The sequence below is a fragment of the Zerene cesonia genome, chromosome 23, assembly GCF_012273895.1.
Source record: "Zerene cesonia ecotype Mississippi chromosome 23, Zerene_cesonia_1.1, whole genome shotgun sequence".
NCBI classification, from domain to species: Eukaryota; Metazoa; Arthropoda; class Insecta; order Lepidoptera; family Pieridae; genus Zerene; species Zerene cesonia.
In genome coordinates, this window is record NC_052124.1 from 304710 (window position 1) to 328420 (window position 23711).

The 23711-nt window shown below is 33.0% G+C and overlaps 2 protein-coding genes across 4 annotated transcripts in view; one reads left to right on the plus strand and one right to left on the minus strand.

Annotated features, from left to right (window-relative positions):
* Window positions 1-23711, plus strand: part of LOC119836266 (flotillin-2) — a 198514-nt gene that overhangs the window by 154054 nt on the left and 20749 nt on the right. The window contains exons 2-3 of one of the 2 annotated variants that reach the window (XM_038361550.1): window positions 12152-12246; window positions 12941-13142. In XM_038361550.1, the coding sequence (XP_038217478.1) occupies window positions 12152-12246; window positions 12941-13142 (297 nt within the window). Of the gene's footprint in view, window positions 1-12151; window positions 12247-12940; window positions 13143-18484; window positions 18674-23711 lie in introns of those variants that run through there. The other variant, XM_038361551.1, reaches the window with a different exon arrangement.
* LOC119836260 (glucose dehydrogenase [FAD, quinone]-like) lies at window positions 792-10303 on the minus strand. 2 transcript variants are annotated; one of them, XM_038361543.1, is made up of 5 exons: window positions 10126-10303; window positions 5677-5750; window positions 4137-4281; window positions 3454-3624; window positions 792-2406 (listed from the first exon to the last, which is right to left on the minus strand). In XM_038361543.1, exons 2-5 carry the CDS (start codon window positions 5743-5745, stop codon window positions 896-898), a joined length of 1896 nt encoding a protein of 631 aa, XP_038217471.1. In that variant the 5' UTR covers window positions 5746-5750; window positions 10126-10303; the 3' UTR covers window positions 792-895. The 2 variants fall into 2 exon arrangements, with proteins under 2 accessions (XP_038217471.1, XP_038217470.1); XM_038361542.1 differs by lacking the exon at window positions 10126-10303 and having other exon boundaries at window positions 5677-5760.

Below are 23711 nucleotides of genomic sequence, written 5' to 3' on the forward strand. Positions count from 1 at the left end.
CTGATTAAGTAATTTATTGTTCATTGAGGACAGTGTCACTTTGGGTTGATACAGATTAATTTAACTAGAGTAAAATTAATGATTATAAATTTTAATATTCAAGAGTGTGTTTAAATTTTTTTTAATACATATATTTAGGAATGATTCCAAATTCGAAAAATATTTACAATTATGTTTGAATTTATTGAAATATAGATTACAGAATTATATTTCACGTATATCATTAACACGTTCTATAATCATTAATGAATAATAAAATGAGGAGTGAGAAATAAGCGTTTTAGTTTAATCAATACTGAAATTTTCGTAGAATAATTTTAAAATAGAGATGTTCATACTTTTCGTTGCCATGTGTTTAAAAAATATATTATGATAAATTCCATTCATTGTTTACCTACTCTATATTTTATCGACAAAGGTATTTGATATCAGCAATCTTATTGTACACTATACCTGTAATGCAGTGTTTATATATTACAACATTTAATTTTAATTATACGATATTGCAAGAGTGCAAAATGAATGAAGAATGTAAAACACATAAAAGTTTTTAATGTATGCGAGGTAACTGATAAAATCGTTATTCGGTACATTTTTGATGCAAAAATGAATTGTGTAAGTATGTGCTCTAAACATGAAATATGCACTAATTTTGTAAGTAATTTATAAATTGCTTAAGCAGTTTAGTAAATTTAAAGATACTCACAAACTGTTTATGCAATGTTAGTTGGAGTTATATTGCAATAAGAAAGGACTTATTTAAATGAAACACATCAGTTTTACGAGTTTATTTATTTTTCTTATTAATAGGTAACGAAATAAGTTAGAATAAATAATATGTACAATCCTTAGTTCTACGAATATTATCCTTATTAATACTGTTTTGTACATTAAATCACAAATAATATCTGGAACGTCTACGCTTCAACCAAAACTCTTTTATCATGTCGCTGCCTTTTTCTCCAATCATAATAATCGGTGCATTTGTATTTCCGCTCACTAAATTAGGCATTATACTGCCGTCGATTACCCTTAGGTTTTTGACTCCATACACCTTAAGTTCTGGGTCGACTACCGCTTCTGGATCCCAATAAGGACCCATTTTAGCTGTTCCCACTGGATGATATATAGTACATGTGTACTGACGAATCATACATTCCCAGTAGGCGTCGGAATATCTTGGTAAACTTCTACAAGCGGGAAAAAGGTGGTGATTTAACATTGAACCGTATCTTTGGAAGGCCTTAGTTCGTGAAACGGCTACTGCAATTTTCACGCCTTCCACTAATGTTTTCACGTCCATTTCATCTGTTAAATAATTAGGATAGATATAAGGATAATCGTAAGGATTAGCACTTCGCAGTTGAATATAACCTTTGCTTTTAGGACGTAATAACATCGGTATTATACTCCACACGTCCATGTTATTTATTGGTCTGAAGACAGCGTCATAAAACTTTTCAGTTAAACCATGAACTTTACGTAATTGTTCTCCGCCATCAGAATTAGTGGAACCAGATATGAAATGAAATTCTATATCAGGGAAATCATCAGATGCGTTGACATATTTAGTGTTGACAAACCCTAAACCTTCAACTCCACCCATTATCGTTAAGGGACCCTCGCCTAATACCGCATACTGCATCAGAGTACTCACAGTATGCAGACGGTGTTCAACAATAGACATAGGCTTGTTTATCATGAAAGCTAAACCACCTAACCCGATATGATCTTGAAGGTTTTTCCCCACTTGAAGATTTTGTATTAACGGTATGCGATGTTTCGCTAGTTCTTCCGCTGGACCAATTCCAGATAACTGTAATATCTGAGCGGAGTTGATCGTCCCTGCTGACACAATTACTTCCTTCCTTGCTCGTATACGATAAACCATTTTATTTCGTATAAACTCTACACCGAAAGCTATTTTTGTCCTTGGATCGATTAGGACCTTTGTAACAAAAGAGTTCATAGCAATGTGTAAGTTTGTACGATCTTTTGCTGGTCGTAAGAAGGCTTTCGACGTGGAGCAACGACTTCCACGACGCAGTGTTCCTTGTGCTACCATAAAACCAGTTTGGTTTTCGCCATTTATGTCACGATTCAAATACCCCATTTCTAAACCAGCTTCAATAAAACTCGATACAAGAGGAGTGTGATATGGAGACTCAGCCACAGTCATGTATCCTCCTGTACTATGATATGGTGTTTGGGCCAAATATGGATTTTGATTGTCCTCAGATTTCTTGAAATAATAGAGAACGTCTTTGTATCCCCAGCCCTTATTGCCTTGGGACTCCCAAATATCGTAGTCCTTTTTGTTTCCTCGCAAATATAACATGTAATTCAAAACTGAACTACCACCGAGGACTTTACCACGCGGCCAATTGCAACGACCACCTTCCATAGCTGTAAATAAGAAAATATTTTAATTTTTACATTTACTAAATAATATCGAGCATTACATATAACGATTTGTAATCTTGTGACAAATAAGCACAGCTTGAATTCCTTTTTTGATGTAGATAATATGTTTATTACAAACTAGCGCTCCGCTTCGGCATCGCCCGTGGTACATTTATAGCCTATGGCCTTCTTATTGAGAATGAATGTGCTATCTAACACTGAAAGAATTTTTCAAATCGGACCAGTAGTTTCTGAGATTAGTGCGTTCAAACAAAGAAACAATTTCTTCAGCTTTATAATATTAGTATAGATAAGTAAAACCTTCTTTAAGGCATACGTCTCGGCAGTGAGATCAAGAAAAGGCCGATAATGATGATGATTACAGACGTTAAAAATGAACATCTTACAAAAAAAAATCATGTACAACTCATATTTTATTAATGAATGTATAACTCATATTCAAAATAGATAAGGGTTCGAGACCAGGCGAGCGTGCGAGAAATAAATTACTTTTTTCACTTTATCTGCACATGTAGATAACATCACCACTGCTTAAAACGGTGAAGGAAAACATCGTGAGGAAACCGGCATGTCCAAGAATCAAAAGTTCGACGACATTTGACATCTGCCAATCCGCAGTTAGCCAGCGTGGTGGATTATAGCCTGAACCCTAATAGGAGGCCTGTGTCCCAGCAGTGGGAACATATGGTCTGATGATGATGATAATCTAATTCAAAGAGTACATTCAATCATATTCGGATGGCATGCTAATTAGTCGGTAGGCACAGTACTGCTTACGTAACAGTACATATGTGCAGTAACAGTTTCTTGGACAGTACTTTAATCAATGTATTGAATGGAGTATATAATTCTATGAATATTCAATATCTACTATTTAAATTAACACATAAGTAGATACATATACAATAATATAGAATATATGAACATCCTTATTGATAAGAATTTAATAAGCATACAATACGCACTTAGATTATGTTATTTCTTGTAGGCACCAACAATTTTATTAGTCACGAATTTTGTTTTTCTTACCCAAGCAACTGGTTCCTTGGGGTTCAGTCTTATACTTCCAGTCCAGTTTGCTGAGCTGCAGATAGCCAGCTAGTAAAGGAACGTCTGATATCTCCGTTTCATCTCCCCCAGCTTCTAGCAGGAGTACATTCCAATGCCCGATTTCGGATAAGCGGCTTGCAACTACCGCGCCTGTAATTATTAAAAAGAAATAATGTTAGCCGGATTTTGTACATTTTAGTACATTTGATTCATTGTTTGATTTGGTTATTTAATTGTGTTTGTTTTGATAGAGAGAACTACTCTGGTTTTCTATTTAGTCGTAGTAAGTTTAGTCATAGTTTTTCATATTTAATTATAGTTTATTTTCTGAAAATTGTCTCAGCATAAGAAGTAGGCGCGACAGGCGCATCAGAATGTTATGTAAAGCAAAATTTTATATGAAATTTATGTTCATAAAGCTTTTAATTTGTTGTACAAAATTTATTGAGGTGATAAATATCCATGAGAGAGAACACATTATTTTTATTTACATTTCAAAATGTAATCTGACATGTTCATAGCAATTTTCCTCCGATCATTCGCTAGAAAAATTAAGTTCCGATTAAAAAGTGGTTTGTAATAGAATAGAAGGTGTTCTAAATAACATACTGTGAGAATATTAAAACATTATTAAATAAGTGATGTATAAAATACTCACTGACCAGCAGAGCCGGCTCCAATTATGATAAAGTCATATTCCGGCAGTATCCGTGCGTCTCCTATATCCGCTGGACGGCCTTCGGGGTCATTTTGGTCGAATTGGTAGTATGCTATAGCCGCTACCAACATTGGTATGAACCAGGCTACCTGAAATGTGAAGACGTGCTTTAGGTTTCTAACAAACTGTGTACAAATACAGTTTAATAGGTAAGTTGTGACGTTGTAGCGGGTAAATTTTAAAGTTAGTAAAAAATTGTTTTGTAAAACTACGTTATTTGTTAGTGTCACAGGCTATATTTAACAAGCGAGCGTGCCGCAGCTGAGGCAAGCGAGTACCAGAATTTATTTTCGAATATTTACCACTCTTACAGGAAAAAACTATGTAATCTATACTAATATTTTAAAGCTGAAGAGTTTGTTTGTTTGAACGCACTAATCTCAGGAACTATTGGACCGATTCGAAAAATTCTTTCAGTGTTAGATAGCTCGTTTATTGAAGGCTATAGGCTATATATGTACCACGGGCGAAGCCGGGGCGGACCGCTAGTTAGGTAAATATAATATAATGAAGGTATAATTACTTCAGGGTGCTCCTTCAAAATTGTAAATCTTAATGATTAATTTGATTCTCGGTGAAGCACCCTAGGTATTTTATTAAATTATTTTACAGAAAGCATTCGTTTTATGCATTTCTAAATACGATATGGGAAATTTCTTACGATACGATATGTGAATTTTCTTATAAAAAATTCCTAAAATTCGCAGGATATGTATGCAATACCTACATTTAACACATTTCTGTTAACACACATTCATAGCTGCTGATCAAGTTCAATTGTGGGAGAAATCTTGTTCGCCAATATGGGCATAGACACAGAAAATTTCTATTATTAATTTGTTGTTTTCCTACCTATTTCTTGATAACAAATTACTTATAATTAACTGTAACCATAATATCTACATACAAAAAATAAATTATAAAAGTGAATTTAGCTATATTATTAAATGGAACGATTACAAAGTTCTTGTGGTTGTTATGTTTAAGTAGTAATTTCGAATATATTGCTTCGACTGAATTATTAGACATCATACATTAATTTTTGGAGCCAATTGGCGGAAAAGGTAAATAACAATGTAAGTGACAGAATTATGAAATATGGAATATGGACCCTCCGCTCCTACCGCTTGAAGGGTAATCGCCTTTCTCGGCAAATGGGCTATCCACTACTCATAATCATCATCATCATCACCACCGGCCCATATCCGTTCCCACTGCAGGCACACATACCTCCTATGAGATCAAGGCCATAATCGACCACGCAGTCCAGGTGCGAAATGGCACATGTCACATGTCGTCGAATGTTTCCTTCACCGTTTCGAGCTGTGGTGATGTGGATAATGTACAGAATAATTGAAAAATCAATTTGTTTCAACCTTTACACTGAGCCACCGCTGGTTTATCCACCAATCAAAATGAAACCTATTTCATAAGAACATAAGAATTCCCAGCTTTAAAATATTAGTATGCATTTGATTAGTTACCTGCGTGCCCGCTGCGGCGATCGCAGTGCCCGATATCACGTCGGCAGCGGCGTTCACTATAGCGCTCATGTTATCTGAAATCATGCAAATTTATGATCAGACAGGACATGATAGTAGTCAATGAATGGTAATTGATGTAGATGCTATGTGCCAAGTCGTCGTAAATCATGATAGGAAATGGAGTTTGTTTGACTGAATTTGGTAGCAAAAATGATAATTTGATTGACGTGTAGATTTATTCTTTAGACTATGATAGGCTTCTTAGAGTAAAGCAGTTATTGACCTCTTCAGTTCTGCATTTTATATTTTTACTTCTTTGTACTTTTTTTTAAACTACTTCAAATATTGAGGGGGGTTCATGAATAAGATTGTTTTGTTTTCGTGTTTCTTACCTCGTAACTTTTTACTGGATGAACCTATTTTAATGATTCTTTGTTTATTTGGAGGCGGGTTTTTTATTGTTAAAAATATTATATAGGTTATTTTTTTTTTAAACAAATGAACAACTGGTTTTGTAAAACTGATTTAATAACGAGTATTCGGAATAAGTTTCTTAATTACGCACAACATTTGCAAAATGGAAAAAATATTTCATTTGTTCGAGAACATTCTGGAATCATTATGATTTATAGTCACTACGCTTGTAATGAACTAGTCTGTTTGTAAAAAAGGATGTGAGAATGTGTGTCACCAAAAGAGGTGACCGTTACAAAACAAAGGTACGTGACGGGGCGACGACGCCGGCGACAGTACCGTTCACTCGCTAGTTACCACAATGCACGTTTCGATCGAACTTCCAGAAGTTTCTAGAACGAAATTTTCAAGAATTTGCTTAGTATAGGAACTATAGAATGTCTATTGCTCTCATGTACTCCATATTAGTACATGGTAATTCATAGTCTCATCTGAAGTTCACAAATTAATTTAAAAGGATTATATTTCGTTACTTTGTTACCGTATATGAGTGAATAGTACTTCTGACCTATAAATTTTAAAACAGGAGTATATCTGCGAAGGCTACCTCACTGAATATGTGACGACAGTAAAGTGAATCACATGCAATTTATTAAATTAATGAGAGTTATTTCTAATCAAAATGATAATCGGATGCGACTTGAAAGAAAACAGGGTATACGAATGAATATACGATTACGTTTCTTACTCAGATAATCGGTAGTTGATAATTATTTTCTATAAAAAAGATCACCCACATCCCTGGGGGCGAGATATCACTCCTAATTCTACAAAGCGACCAAATTACAACAATTTCTTATCAAATAAATAATAATAGTTAAAAAAAACTAAAAAACACGCTTTTATCATATTTTGCAAATTGAAAAATGGAATAATTTTATCAAATTAGTGTATTGTCATCGGTCCTCAATAAATCTACAAAGTTTGAACGAAATCTGGCCGTTTAAAGTGGGTCAAAATCGCGCCCAAAGAAGTCGGTTACAAACAAACATACAGGTGAAGCTAATATAAAGCGTGTAATAACAAACATACAGGTGAAGCTAATAAAAAGCGTGTAAAAAGTATCATGTCACTCGGTTGCAAGGGTTGTCCCACTCGATCTGTGTAATTAAAGTACCCATTGCATAACGCTAATTTCACCGGAAGCTCTTAGTATTCTGTATATGCGTAGAGACACGGCGAGGTTGCTCCGGTCCAATGGACGCGATTCACTTTCTATATCTGTTGCGATTTACTGTTTAGGGACCATTGGTACTCGCTTGTCTAGTCTAGATTTGTGTGTATTTTGTTTTATATAAAGGGTCTAAGGGTGGTAGAAATTGGACATTAAGTTTGGTGCACAAAATGGTATAAAGTGCATTCTAGAATATAGGTTAATAAACCTATATTCTAGAATATTCTAGAATGTTGAATCAAAAGATTCAATATATTATAATTATTTATTTAAACACACTATCACACTAATATTATAAATTTGTTGTCCGTCAATCACGTTGAAACTACTGAACGGATCTTGATGAAATTTTGTATACAGACAGGGAGGGTATGAGCTGACTTGGTACTTGGATACTTTTTATCCCGATTATGTAAATGCTCTCTTGGGATAATCCCCAGGTATCTCGATATCCGGGCGGAGCAGGGACGAGCATCTAGTAGTTTAATATTATATCTGTTGGCAAGTTTCTTGATTGAATCGAGAGCGTGTGGCTGTAGATTTTAGTAACTGCAGTAAACACTAACTGCGAGATTATTACAATATTCTTTATGTATGTAATTAATGTCTTATATCATAGTAATATTATATAATACTAGCTGACTCTGCAAACGCTGTTCTGCCTTACTCTTATCATTTAGAGATATTAAAAATAGATGTTGACCGATTCTCAGACATACCCAATTTTTTATATAGTTCCGTAACAAACACTATGACACCATAATTTTATAGATTCGATAGACGCTTTCACCAGCTGGGGTGTTCCTAAATGCTGACTCACGTAAAAGGCTACCGCATTATCATGTCTGAGTGAGTGATAATGGGCTATAATATGGTTATAATTATGTTATATAATGCCTTTAGTTTCGGTGCGACCGAATGCGAGAAGGTAAATATTATGACAAGATGTTTTTTGGCTTGCAAGGTATAGTTTTTATTTTTATTTAATGTTGCATAATTAATCGCCGCCATAAGCAATATTTTTGATAATCCCACCCATAAAAGTGATATACATACTTACCTATAGTCAATTATATTGTATAATTTTTTTTTAATTTGAATGCTTATTATAATAATAATAATCTTTATTTACTTAAATGTGGTTTTTACATGTTCTTATAGGTAATATCCATACAAAACATTAGCTAATTATGTTATCATGCAAATATTTAAGACACAGCTCCGCATAGGTTCATACAATAATAGACAATAATAATTATATATTTAAAACATTAATACAATGACGGAATTTATTAGTATAGTTTCGATTAATTATTAAATAGGATATTATTGTATAAACAAAGCTTATCGTTACTAGCACTTAACAGAAGTATAGCCCGTGTGATAATTTATAATTTCAACCTGTAACATATCAGTAGTTTTAGAGTTAAAAATGTTGATTCTTATAGATGATTTAAAAATGCAGTCGCTGCGACGAAGCTATTAACTCTTACAGTTAAATGCATTCTTTGCAATGGCTCATTAATAATAAATAATCATTTACATTGTAATCGTATCAGGAAACTGCCGGTGTACAGCCAAGTGACCATACATGGATGAGTGTGGATGTAAAGGAATATGAAACATTTCATATACCTAATAGACAATTGATTTTTAACAAACGACGATCAACATACGAAATTACGTTCTATTTCAGAGCCTCCGAAGTTTTGTTTTTCTAACAAAAAACATGTCAAAGTCTACAAAATATGTAACAAATGATAATTATAATAAAACTAGACCAAATTTTAATGAACCACATTGAGTTGTCAGCTTGAAAAAAATCATCAAAATCGGTTCTAAACTCATTAACTCAGAAACGAACCCAAACAACAGTTTACAAAAGGGACAACCTCCACCTTTTTTAAGTCATTTAAAAATTGACTAAACTGTTTTAATGATAACTTCGACTTAAAACCCAAATAAACACTTTCGGTTTTCTAACAAGTACACTTAAATAGAAATTAAAGGAATTAATATGTAAATTGTTAATAATTATCTTATGATAAGAACACCTTAATACAAATAAATGCGTCCGCGACTCCTAAACTACTCAACCGATTTTAATTTGCAAAGTTTTAACCAAATTAAAAGATAGGATAGTTTGTGTTAGTTCAATTACTATGAATGACTGCCCGGGCGGAGCCGGCGCGTCAAACTAGCATTAAATATGTGATTTAACGTTGCGTAGTATTTTAAGTTTATTCTACAAATACATGAGTCACTAGAAAACTTACGCAAGTATATTGATTTCTATATAACTTAACCTAATTTACGTATACTTAAGTTATTCATGAAACAAAAAGGCATTTCAATAAAAGGTTTTTTGTTCAATCGCTTTTAAAAGTTTTACTTCATGTGGATATAAGCTATTTTATACAAACTACATATATCATTATTAAGTATGGACTTCTTGACTGTTTCATTTCCATGTAAACATATAACTATTTGTTTTTTTAATAAATGCGTATGGTGATATCTATTCGAACCATTCTTCATTTCAACATTGTGTTAAAATAAATATGTGGAAAAATCTTTATTTATGAACAAAAAATATGTTTTTCCGACCTTAACATTAATACTAATTTTATTTTCATAAGCTTGAACTGCTGTTTCTTATACAATGGATGCAAAAATAGTAAAAATAAACAATATAGACTTGTTACTGACAAATAAAATTGATTTCAAATGAAACTTTTCCTCAACCTCATCGGAAAAATACCAATCTTTCGTCTAAATAAGATAAAATAGACAAAACTCACCTTCAGATTATTACACTTTCACAAAACTGTATCACAATGAGCATAACACTATTTGTTTTTGTATTCATTGATAACAGGATAATGCTTTGATTTGTTTAGAGGCGTTAAAAAATTTCGATTTCTACGAATTGCGTGAGAGCAAGTGACTTGTGCGAGCGTTGAAACTCCTTTGCGTGTTATGTACCGTTGGTGAAAGGGGGGAGTGATGTTTTTATTTTTGATGATAAAAGTACACTTATGTATGTATGTGTAATGTCACGTTTAAGACTGGGAATTTGATAGGCAATAGATTAAGCATTTCGAATTTATCCAAACAAACTTTGGTATACATGGTCTCAATTTTTTGCTTATACACGGAAAACTGACGAATTCGGTCTTCTATCTACAGCTTATTACGTATTTATTCATAATATTTTATTATGAGTTATATTAAAAACAAAACGTATATCACAGTGTTATTTTCATCGGGTTTTTGCATGGGGTGTATTTGTTAATCGATTTGCGTCGTTCCATTTTAAACTCGAGAAGATTTTTAGACGCTTTACCTGTCAAGCGAGCAGCTTCTACGATGATGTGTTTGTTGATTAAATTCTGTTACTGTAAAACATATAATGAATGAATCGGTATGTAATTGTGTTGCTCGCAGAAGAGACGGTATGAAACATCATTCTAACTCTATTCTATTATTTGAGCTATTCAGCTATTGAGCTATTCAACAATTTTTAAATCAGTTTTTACTAGCTTAAGCCCACTGTTTCACCCGCATAAGAAAGAGTAACATTTGCATTTATTAAATTAGTCGTGATTATCTTAGCGTAAGTTTATTCTGAGTTACGCACTAATAGTAAATAAGAGTTCAAAAAGACTTTCATTAAAATATAATATACCTACATATACTTATACTTTTGTTTAGATAGATGTGTCATAGCTGAATAGTTAACGGGTTAAACCGTTTTGCAGGTGAAAGTGACTTAATAGGGTAAATAGATGCTAAGAAAGTGCAAAGCCAATTTTATTTAGTTATTATTGGTCCGATAGTGGTGAGGTCGATTGTGTTTTACTGTTAACTCAAGTGGAAAATTGATTAAATGAAATAAATACGCCAAATATAAATATCTAACCAATATAATATACTATTTACAGTAAATAAAATAAAGCTACTCTTGTTGTATATATATATCAATATATTTAGGTAACAAGAGAATATTTTGATATATAAACCTGCTAATATAATTGATATATAAGCTAAGCCCCACGGTTTCACCCGCGTAAGTCCGTATCCCGTAAGAATATCGGGATAAAAAGTTGCCTATATGTTACTCCAGTTGTCCAGCTATCTACGTACTAAATTTCATTGCAATCGGTTCAGTAGTTTTTGCGTGAAAGAACCGCAAACACACACACATCCTTACAAACTTTCGCATTTATGATATTAGTAGGATAGCATTCTAATGAATACCTGGTAGTGTCGGACATCGAGACCGTGAATTTACGTCTACACATTTGTAATAAATGTTTATCCGTATTAAGTTGATGATGAAAAGTAATATAAGAACCGTTTGATATGGAAACAGCAACAATAATTATGTTATGCGTTAACATCCCCGACACACTCGGCCTACGTTTGATTCGGTACAAAAAAAAAGATGTAATTGACTAGACGCAAACAGATGGCGTGCCTTTCCATTCTAAAATATATTTTAAATCGTTTTAGCAGATCGATGGATTATTTATTTAAAATATTAATATAGATTTTAATTTATTATAATATGCTAGCTGCGTCCCGCAATTTCACCTGCGTAAATGAGCTTTTTCTTTGAAACCCTATGTAACTATGGGAATATTGCAAAAGAGTGTTATTACTAAGTTATTACATCAGCTATCTGCCAATGAAAATCCCGTCAAAATCAGTCCAGCCGTTTCAGAGATGTACCGGAACAAACATACAGACAGACAGACAGACAAACAAAAACTCCAAAAATTGACAATTTTTTTTTATATTATTGAAGTTAATTTGTCCATACAGGCGGTTGCTTCGGCTCCACTCAGAAGCGCACCATCGTGGGCGGCTGGGCGTGGGCCTGGTGGCTCGTTACCGACGTGCAGCGTATCTCCCTTGAGGTAGTGCTTTCGTTTTGTTATATGTGAGAGGAATTGATAAATAAACACTTATTCATACTGTTGTGAAAATATAATAAGCGTCTGCAAGTGGCGAGTGCTCACACTAATTTTGATAAATTAAAGAAAAAGTAGAACGCAGCAACATAGTTCGAATTGTTTTAGTTTATAACATGGAGTATTATAGTAAATAGATTTATATGTGTTACTATTATGTTCTGCATACAAATTATTAGAAGAAAAGTTATTATATGAGATTATTTTAAGTTCAAGGAAAATCCCTAGTAAGTTAACTAAAATATACTAAAATTGTTTCAGTGTAAATGTTGAATGTAATGAAATGAGAGTAAAATTCTTACTTTTTTGGCGGGGTTATATATAATCACGTAGTGTAAATGCACGTATTATAACGAAATTGATAAATATCAACACGCTTATTTATCCAACATAATTTTTTTTTTTTTTTTTTTTTTTTCATACATTTTCATACATTTATGCTCTTACCTACTCCTATCCTCTATTTGAACTTCTCTCAGTGCAAATCGCTATTTAGCGATAAGACCGCCACTTGTGATAACTAGGTTAAGTCTCAATATGTAATTATTCCAAAACAATAAAGCGTAAATAAATAAATAAATAAATAAACATAATATAAGCTTGTTATATTAGATATAGATGAATGATATAATTCAACCAGGTTATGACACTAAACCCCATGTGTGAGTACGTCGAGACGGCCCAGGGGGTGCCGCTCACGGTCACTGGAGTGGCGCAGTGCAAGATCATGAACGAGGACGAGCTCCTCACGACGGCCTGCGAACAGTTCCTGGGGAAGTCGGTGAAGGAGATCAAGATGACGGTACTGCAAACGTTGGAAGGCCATTTGCGCGCTATATTGGGTAAGTGTCAAAAGTCTTTAGTAAGTCATTTTGTGCTATTTCGTATGCGGCAGTGGTACGATGGCATATTTGAATGTCTTAATGGTGCTTGTTCCATTTAGACATCGGTTGGAGATCCTTAGTTGCATGAAAATTAGTATCGCTCAAGTTTTTATATTTCATGTATACATTGGTGAAAGCGCCATCTAACGGTAACTCTTAAAAGTTAAGTCGTCATTGGGTTATGAGTGAGATTTGTACATTATTTACAGATGGCGTTGTAATCAATATTGTATTACAAAGAGGTAGTTTCAACCTTATGGTTTTAGAGCAGCCGAGGGAACCGTGGTAAACTAAAAAGTGGTTCGATCACGAATTGAGTAATAGAAATCTACACTACAGAATATAAGCTTTTTTAACACTGGGGACCAAGGGGGTATATTGCCAGATTTCATTTTTTGTTCTCTAGATCAAATTGAAAGAATTATTTCATCATTTTAATGATTTGGATATATTTACTAAATACATATTTATATTATTATATTTATTGGATATCCTACTATCCTACTAATATTATAAATGCGAAAGTTTGTAAGGATGTGTGTGTTTTTGTTGCCCTTTCACGCAAAAACTACTGAACCGATTGCAATGAAATTTGGTACGTAGACAGCTGGACAACCGGAATAACAGGCAACTTTTTTTCCCGATATTCCTACGGGACGCAGCTAGTATTTTATAAATTTATTGTTTTGATTTTTATTACAAAATTTGATAGGAATATAGAATTTCAGTCCATTGTTTGTGTTTGTTTGAGAGATTTTCCGAAATATTTGCTAATGTTATAAATTGTTTGAATTACATTATCAAACTTATTCTTCATAATATAATATTCAAGCGGTCCGCCCCGGCTTCGCCCGTGGTACATATATAGCCTTTCACAATAAATGGGCTATCTTACACTTAAAATTTTTTTCAAATCGGACCAGTAGTTCCTGAGATTAGTGCGTTCAAAAAAACAAACTCTTCATCTTTATAATATTAGTATAGATGAAGACAAACTAAAGGTATGCGAAGACTTCTTTACATTTAATGTTGTGTAAAATTAACCACGAGGTTCGTGCCTAGCGTGATAAATTATATTTCTTTATGTTATTAAAACATCTCATCATCATTCTGTTGTAGTTAACATCTTCTAATCTCGTAATAAATATTAAATACCTACTTCTCATGAATATTTTTGTACGGTATATATCGTTATATTATTTCTCATTAATATTTGAATTTCCCATTTCGAATAAATCATCTATTGAAGTGATATAAATAAATTATTCACTAGCTGTGACTCGCAGCGAGACTCGCGTGGTACCCGAGTAAAATGCTGGGTAAATGTGTGTACTCCAGACTATAATCTACCTCTGTACCAGATTTCACACAAATACGATAAGCCTTTTTTCGTGTGAAAGAGTAACAAACATCCATCCGTCAATCCATACTTACAAGCTTTCGCGTTTGTAATATTAGTAGGATGTGTGAACCACACACAAGTATTCAGGTCAATTTTGATCTCAACTTGACTGTGACCCGGAAAGCCGAAATGTGGCTGTACTTGACCGACATGTCGGTCAACGATCGACGTTCGATATGGGGCTTATTGTTATGGTGATATAATAGTACGTTTATATTTTAATCTTGAATAATTTAGTGGGAAATGTTTACGCTTCACATTTGGTAATTTGAAATTATAATCTGTTATTCGTGTTGTGTTGATGGAAACGGTTATAATTAAATCACATAATAATAAAATAACACAATGTATTGAATATTAACAAATGACATCTATGGAAGACTATCTTAGAGTAAGGAAATAAATTTGCATTTTAACAAGTCTAAAACATGCTTTCGCCTTCATAAAGTCAGAGCGAAGGCTTTATCGTGACTTGAGAGTATTGTCTTCACCGTTATGCAAATGTAAAGCTTATTACAAATGTATATAGTTTAAATTTATGTATGTCAGCGACTATACAATTGTATTGCACCTTTACTTTTCAAATGCTATAGGTAATGGAAATGTTGTTGTTGGCCTTTTACAGTCGAAGTTATTAATTCATATAGAACGTAAAAGGCAGCTGATGTTTCTTTGAGAATCAGGTATAGATATTGTGGAATACATATATTAATAAGAATAGGTAATTGTAGTAAATGCTATGACAAATATTATCAGTTAACAAATCGTTTTCACATAACGCTAAACAATCGATATTAACATGTTTTCATATTTATAAATACTTACAATAAATAACTACTTCTATCACAATAAAATAAGTTCGCTTCGCTTCGCCCGCAACTTCTTTCCGCGTACGGTGAAGCTTTGGAACGATTTACCAGCTACGGTGTTCCCGAACAATTACGACATTGGGGCCTTCAAGAAAAGAGCGTATTTGTCCCTGAAAGGCCGGCAAAGCACTTGTAACTCTAGTGTTGCAAGTGTTTATGGGCTGTGGAGACCACTTAACATCAGGTGGCCCACCTGCTCCTTTGCTTGCTCTGCCATAAAAAAAAAAAAAAAGTTAAATAAATGCGCTTAAGAATTCATTTGAACGAAATGTCCGAGTGAGATTTCGAGCTCTAGAATGTTCGAACGAAAAATTTTTTCGTGTCGCATATTGACACAGGACCTCGGCAGGCAAATATCCTTTTATCCTTGTTGTTTTAGATCTCCGTCAGACATTTTTACGAATCCCTAATTCCATTTGTGACAATTTTATATTCGTTTTGCTATGGTCGAAGTTATAAGCTGTATATGGAAATTGAAGTGAGTTTAGTGAATTATTGATCGTTTTGCGATTTAACTCTGTTTGATAATTAATAACTCAATCTACGTTTATAAATTTGAATGCATAAATTCAACTTATAGTATATGTGTAGACCCACCTATGTTTCATATTTTAGGTTTAGTATAATAATTAAGTGTTTTATAAACATAAATTAATTCTGGTTTAGACAACTTATTAGGCGCTATGAAAGGTTTCTTGTGTAATATATGACTGTAGCACTGTGACCATTTTGGGTTATTGCTATGTATATCTTAAGAATGAACGCATTGTTGTAATGATGTCTGAATGTTGTGCAATCAAATATATTAGGCTATTTTCTGGAGAACTGTACCTCTGCAATAAAAGTAAATCGTTACTCGTAAGTAGGTGTTATATGAAGTTTCATACATTTGGTGCATTAAATAAATACTTACGGTTTATCATAGCCACGCTAAATTCAGTATCAAATGCGGTTTTTTAGAAATATCTGTATCTTAGTGGTTATAAAAATTGTTGGATGATTATAGAGTTAAAGAAATGAAACAGATAACAACGTAAAACGTTGTTAATAAACATATAAATGTTAAATGAATTTAAATACGCATACAATGAAAGGTGGGAAGCACTGTTTTGTCTGTCTGTACATGGTGAATGCGTGACCACAGGCACGTAGGCCATTGACAGTGCCTTTAACCGGGGCAAGTCTCCGTTGCATTTGGTTATGCCTTTCTACAGTATTTGTCTATTGTATAAGTTACAATTTTACACACGCTTACTATGAAATATTTCGCATCGCTTAAAAAATATTATATTTATAATAAAAGTTGGGTTCTCGAGCTTTACAGTTTTTTTTTAAGCATATAAAGCAATTTTTGAGACTGTGCAAGGAACCGACACCGAAATAAATGTGTTTGTCTTATATAATAAGTCAATTTTTAATACTACATCAAAACTTCTTTCACGACAATTGAGCTGGAGTTTGTAGCTAATAAACGAAGAAATATTGCCACCAGCAGTTGAGATACTCTAATGGTGTCATCTCTGCAAATTAGCTCTCTTTAGTCGTACCAGATGTCTGACGTACTGACTGATTAATATGGAAAGTTATCTTCTGTAGTCATTCATACTTTCAGGCTTGAAAATGTTGTGTAGGGACTACTTCTTTTAGGTTTTTAATGTGATACGTATTAATATCGTATACCGATTTGTATAATGTTTGTTAGTTTAATTTTGTAAAGATACATAATATTATTTATGACAATAGTTGTAAATTATGTGCCTGCATAGTTTATAATATCCGTCTCCTTTTTCTCTGCTTTTTTTGTTTGTTTCGACATGTATTATATCTAACAGTACGACTTATTAACCGTACTGTTACATATAGTATATGGCAAAAAGCAATTTACAAAATTCAATTGTCAAAGAGTATTTCGATTGAAACTATTCTATTTTGAGGGTCCCGTGTCCAAAGGATAAATAGGGTCTCCTATTGCTGAGATTTCGCTGTCCATCTGTCTGTCTGTCCGTCCCTCCGCCTGTCACCGGGCTGTATCTTATGAACCGTGGTAGTTAGACAGTTGAAAATTTCAGAGATAATTTATTTCTGTTGACGCTATAATAGCAATTGATTAAATGCGGCATGGATGGGTGACCATTTTTTTATAGTTGCTATTTAGCTTAAATGTACGGAATTTTAAAAGTCACGAATCCGACCGATATTATTATGTACTGTCATTAATGAGACTTCTTGTTTTAATAAAACCATACTAACCGTTGGGAGTATTTCTATATTGACGTCAACCATATATTATGTAAAATGTAAAGGTTAGGCAAACCGGCCGGGCTAAAAATATCCCACTATTTGTATTTTAATGGCATTGTATACAAGCCGACAAGAGTTTAATCTTCCGTAATTGTTTTATATAATCTAGTGCTAAGCTAGCTTAGTGCTAGCTTTATTATTATTTTTTCTTTAATGCTCTACATAACAGTTATCGTTTTATGTATTATTATATTATCAAGAATTGTTTTGCTGATGTGTGCTTATATATTAGTGAATAACATCGACGATGGTGCTAAGTTAGTATAATATTTTAATACCATATTATTTTCATCAGTCCACTAAGGAATGCAACATTTTTATAATGTATTAAATATATAACTTGTAATGTGAGCATAATAAAAGTTGTTGTAATTAAAAGTTATTTCATATCTATGTAACGTTTAGTCTTATCTACAGTTATATCTTAGTGACTAACTGAAATAGTTTAATAAAAGTATTAGATAAACTAGATATGAACGAGAAATATATCCATGAGTGATGATCACGCGAAGCTTTGAAAGAAGCGGGGGAAATTCCAGTAAAAGCGTTAAGGACCTTGCGAGTTGAACATTCGGTTGCGATCGTCTGTGCGTATCAGTTATCTAATATTATACGTGTAGTACCAATCCAAAATAATATATATCCTGGCTACTTATAAAAAAAACTACATTTTATTCTTGTCTGTGGTTTAGTTGAAATTCGAATTCAATTGTTTTTGCGCGCGTAATGCTTTTTCGATAATTGTCTATGCTACGTTTCTGTTATTAAACGCTAATGGGTCCCCAGTGAATAGTGTAAAGTTATTATTTGTGTGACATTGTACCTACGCTTCGCTTAGTTTGAAACATGTCGCTGTTATGGATGAGCGCTTTTAATATTGGATTGACTGTTGGTTGTACCTATGCTGTTGTTAAGAGGTAAGGTTCTAGTAATTTCCATAATGATATTGATGAAATATAAATCAACTTTATAAGTGAGGATTGAGTTAGAAGATAATGTTATTGTCAGGTGCAGTAGTCATAAATACGCATTATTAAATATAAAGTAAGTAGGTACATATTTCATGGTTTATTGCTGTTTCGCTCAAAAGTAGGAGTAGGAGGTTTATAATAAAATTCTACAAAAGAGAAATACATAAATACATAAAAATGTATAAGAATTCTAACATTAAAGCAATTTAATTGGAGTTAAAAATTTGTGTATTATAGTTTAATAATAAAATCAAAAACTTTATTTTTTTTTCTTTCATTCCCACGCTAAATTGTAAAGGACCCTTTAAACTCACACAAAGCAGCGCTTCAGGCTACATTAATTAAATATGACATTAAAATAATATTTCAACGAAATAGGACAGTTTAAACGCAAACTTTACTACTGGGATTTGGCGTAGAATTCCATACATTATGCTTTCAGCTTTGTATTTGACAATACATTCTGAATATACAAAATTCATGAATTTCAAACAAACGGCTCGTAAGTATATTTACATGGAAATTTATCAGTCTGCTTTAAACCGATTGGGATATTTAGAATATGCTACCATATTTACGGAGAACAAATAACTGTCAAGTAAAACAATATTGACGTAACATTGTACTTTATTCGGAAATTTTATATAAATAATTTAAGTTTATTTATCCGGATTTTATTCAGAGAATGTTTATTCGAAAGTCTTAACAATTTCAATAACTTGTAGATTGAAATCATAAATACATCTATAAGATTAAATTTTAATACAAAGCATATCATTTTCACTGTAATTAAAACAGTATGAAACATAGTTCCCACGTTCTAAATGTTGCATAATTACAAACTACAGAAGCAATCAGCTGTGTAATTGAATGCCGTAACGCTTCAATGATTCTAAATATACGATATAATATTAATTGTTGCTTTGTTTTGAAAATAAACTACGAAGTTTGCATCTAGAATTCCCCACTGTTCGCTGCAACAATAAACACTTCCGAGTGGTAAACGTAGCTAGGAATACCACGACAAAGGTATGTCTATGGCTTACTGCATCGCGACAGCGATTGCGCGGCAATATAAGAGTTTCTTGAAATATTTCGGCACTCTCCATCAAATATATGTAATTTTAATAGTGCCAATCGTTTTACAGTTGGTGTTGCCAATTCGTTAATATTATAAATGCGAAAGTTTGTAAGGATGTGTGGGTTTGTTGCTCTTTCAAGCAAAAACTACTGAACCGATAGCGATGAAATTTGGTACGTCGACAGCTGGACAACTGGAATAACATATAGGCAGCTTTTTATCCCGATATTCCTACGGGAAACGGACTTACACAGGTGAAACCGCCGGGCGCAGCTAGTCTATAATAATATACAGCTGAACTGTTTGTTTTTTAACACGCTAATCTCGGGAACTAGTTAACGGGTTTCAAAAATCCTGTCACGGTTGGTTATGTACTCGATCTTTGGGTATTATAGGCTATGCTATATTATGTACCATTAGGAAGTCGGAGTGGATAGTAAGTAAAAAATAAAGTCTCGTAATTCACCTTCCCCTATCACTCTCTTTGATTCACAAAACGCTTTACACATACAATAATAAATAACAGTCGCAATGCCTAGGAATTCATCTTCCGCTATCGCGTAGCATCCATGTACTAGCCCTTACTTCTAACTATTCCACAATCGTTACATTGTTCGACATCTAGCTCAGTATTGGCATTTTATAACCTACATACGTACAGTTGGCAAAAGAGATTACGTTTTTTTTTATCCCAGTGAAGTATGTTTTATAAGCAGAGTTATTTTTTATTCGCCATGCCGGTATACGGTTGTAGTCTGAAAAGTATTCTTTTATTCATGTGTGAATTGGTAAATTCGTCGTAAATATGATTGCGTTTATTTTTATGGCATTCGTAATTTAACTGTCATGTTAGAGACGAGTATTTCAAATTGCAAACCCAGAATCAATGAATAACTTGACTAAGTAAACTAAGTACTATATATACTCTTTAGGTAGTAAGGGTATTGAATGAAAATACTTAGATAAATTTAGCGTCACTTTTTTCCTTGGAGTTATCTGTATAAATAAAAATTAATCGCCATAAGTAAATTCGATTTTGTTACGAAACAAGGAAGGTTCTTATGGATAGAATAAACGTACCAAACGTGACCAGAGCGGATCACTAGTGTTATAATAAAATCGTATGTAACGTAGTGTTTTCATTAGAGTTTAAATCTGATATAGTGTTCTGCGGTTACGATCTAACTTCAAACAAATTAAACCTTATAACATTAATTTATTTTTCAAACATTACCGAATATTGATTGAAGGCTGATGGTGACCAGTCTAAAAACCGTGAACTTGACTTATCTGACTGACCTTGTTAAACAAGTATGACTGTGGTATTACTATGAGCAAACTTATGTGACGATATATGCGTGCCGTAATGTTCATTCTGTTTCAGAGTTATTTAACCAGTATTTTTATATTGCGCGTTTTTTCGTAATATTACTGTATTTTGTGTTTTTTAGGCTTGTGTTTTTTATCATCAAAATTATCAAAATGTAGCTTTTTAACATCTATGGGATTTAACCACATAAAAATATAATAATATAAATTGTTTAATGTAAAATTATATATTCTTATTTTCGTTTGGAAAAAGTAATTTCTAAACCTTTAATAATGGCTAGTGAGAGTGGGTTGTATGAGGTTAATAATTCAATTGGCGAAAGTCAATGGCGGGAAGTTATTTATGAGCGGGAAATGTGCTCTACCACAGATAACCACAAATGACCATAGATAATTAATTAACTGTAAAGGTGAGTATTTATAGCATTCATTTAAAATTCACACTGAACTGTTTCAAGATGAAGATCTCCCTCGTAGCCGTCTTACAATGGTCGAGTGTAGATTCATGCTTCTTACGATTATTATTAAAGCATGAGATTTTCATATTATATAATTTACCTAGCCTTGTAAAATTTTGATAAATATTGCTTCTATATAAACGTATCTATTTTTCAATTAATTTTTATAGTATTATTTAATTATATCAATGATCAGAAATAGGTAAGTGTACTTTTAAATTCTACGCAAACTAGAACTTTATCGTTGTTTCGAAAATGTGTAATTTTTTTTGTTTGATTTTACGCGAGTATGTATACATTAAGAAATTAAAGACTTTTTAACGGATTTTAAACACGATTTTTTCATTATATTATAAACCCGAAATTTCGAACACTTTACAGTGTGCGTGGTCACGGGAACACTGAGATGTTACATGTCTTGAAGGTCATACAAAACTTGTGTAAATTTTCTCAAGTATGTTCGTAGCACAACTTCTATGTCGTAGTTATAAAGAATTCAGACAGACCCTTTTAATATAGGGTGACTTGACAATTTGGACGCAGATTTATGAAGGCTTCAGCCAACTTGTAAGCAAAGCTTTTCGTAGTTACAACATTTTGAAAGTTTGTTTTCGCATTATATTGCTCATAAAGAACTAACAGAAGAAGCAATAACTGAGTTTACTATAAGCAATAATAACCCAATAAACTTTCCTTCTAGGTACTGTATTAAAAAATTATAGCAAAAATTATTTTGTATAGGAATTACCCGTTTCGTGTTTGTCTATCATTGTTACACTATATCGTTTATGCCAACAATACATTATTTTTATGAGAAAATGTGTTATAAAAATAAATGACTGTAGTCTGTATAATGGAGGGAACAGGAGTTGACCCTCGCAGAAAATGAGCCATCAATTTAATGCGAAACGATTTTTAAGAAGTTCTTTTCGCCTCGACATAAATCATAAATGAAAATGTCTAATATCAAGATCTACTTCGGGAATTATCAAAAAAAAAAATTATATTGTTGCGAACTCCACCAAACATTTATAATTAATACAATTTATTGGTTATATTAAATATTGGAATTTTTCAATTCCATTCATGCGTGATTGGACATCCCAAGTAGGTATTGAAATTCGTTGATCATGAGATATTACTTTATAAACAGTACTGACTCGGTGTCTTCTACAAGAAGGTATATTTCAATAAAAATTCGTGGATTCTAGCCCAGAAAAACGTGGAAGGAATAAATGAGAAATTTTGAAAGTATAGAAAAAATTTGATCACGAGGCAGGATAGGGAAGAAATTTCTCATTTATAAAGCATTTCAATGCTATAAAACTAAAAATTAAATTTAGGAATAAATGAATTTTTCAATCAATATCAAGGAATACATTAATTTCGATCTACACGTTAATCCTCAGTACCACTGCTCAAAGCGGTGAAGGAAAGCATCGCGAGGGAACCGACATGTCCGGGAAATCAAGTTCGACGACGTGTTACATCTGCCAACCACCACCTAGGCAGCATGCCAAAACCTTCAATAGAAGCCTAGCAGAGCGAACATGGAGTGATGATGATGATGGTGATTGGTGATGACGTTATGTCATTTTTCGCAACGTTCAAACTGCTAATATAAAACTTATGAGTTTATAATAACTGATCCTTGCAATTTTATTGCGACCGCCACGTACTATAAAATATTGAACGATTTTAATTTCTTTTTTATATCATGCTTAAAGAAGCAAAATTTCAAGGAGCATAAAGTAAACTCGAGCAAATCGTTGTAATTTCGTATCAAAAAGAAATGGCTCGTAAATGAATAAAATCTTCGCTGACCATACGATGTTGTCTTCCTATTTTATGGATGTTGTTTTATTCCAGTGCTTTTCGAAGCCTATGTAGCTTTCGCAGGGATTTGTGTCTTACCGGGCTTAGGACGATCCTAACATTATGGGGTAATATCCTCTATTGTGTAATCGCTTCTAAGGCAGCCTTAAATAGGTCAGGGGGAAGTCATTCTGCCTTGTGTTTGGGTACCGCTGTATTAAAGGCATTATAGACCGGGAGATGGTGACACAAATTACTAGGTCATTTGTACCAGTATGGCGGTTCTTCAGTGGTCTAATTA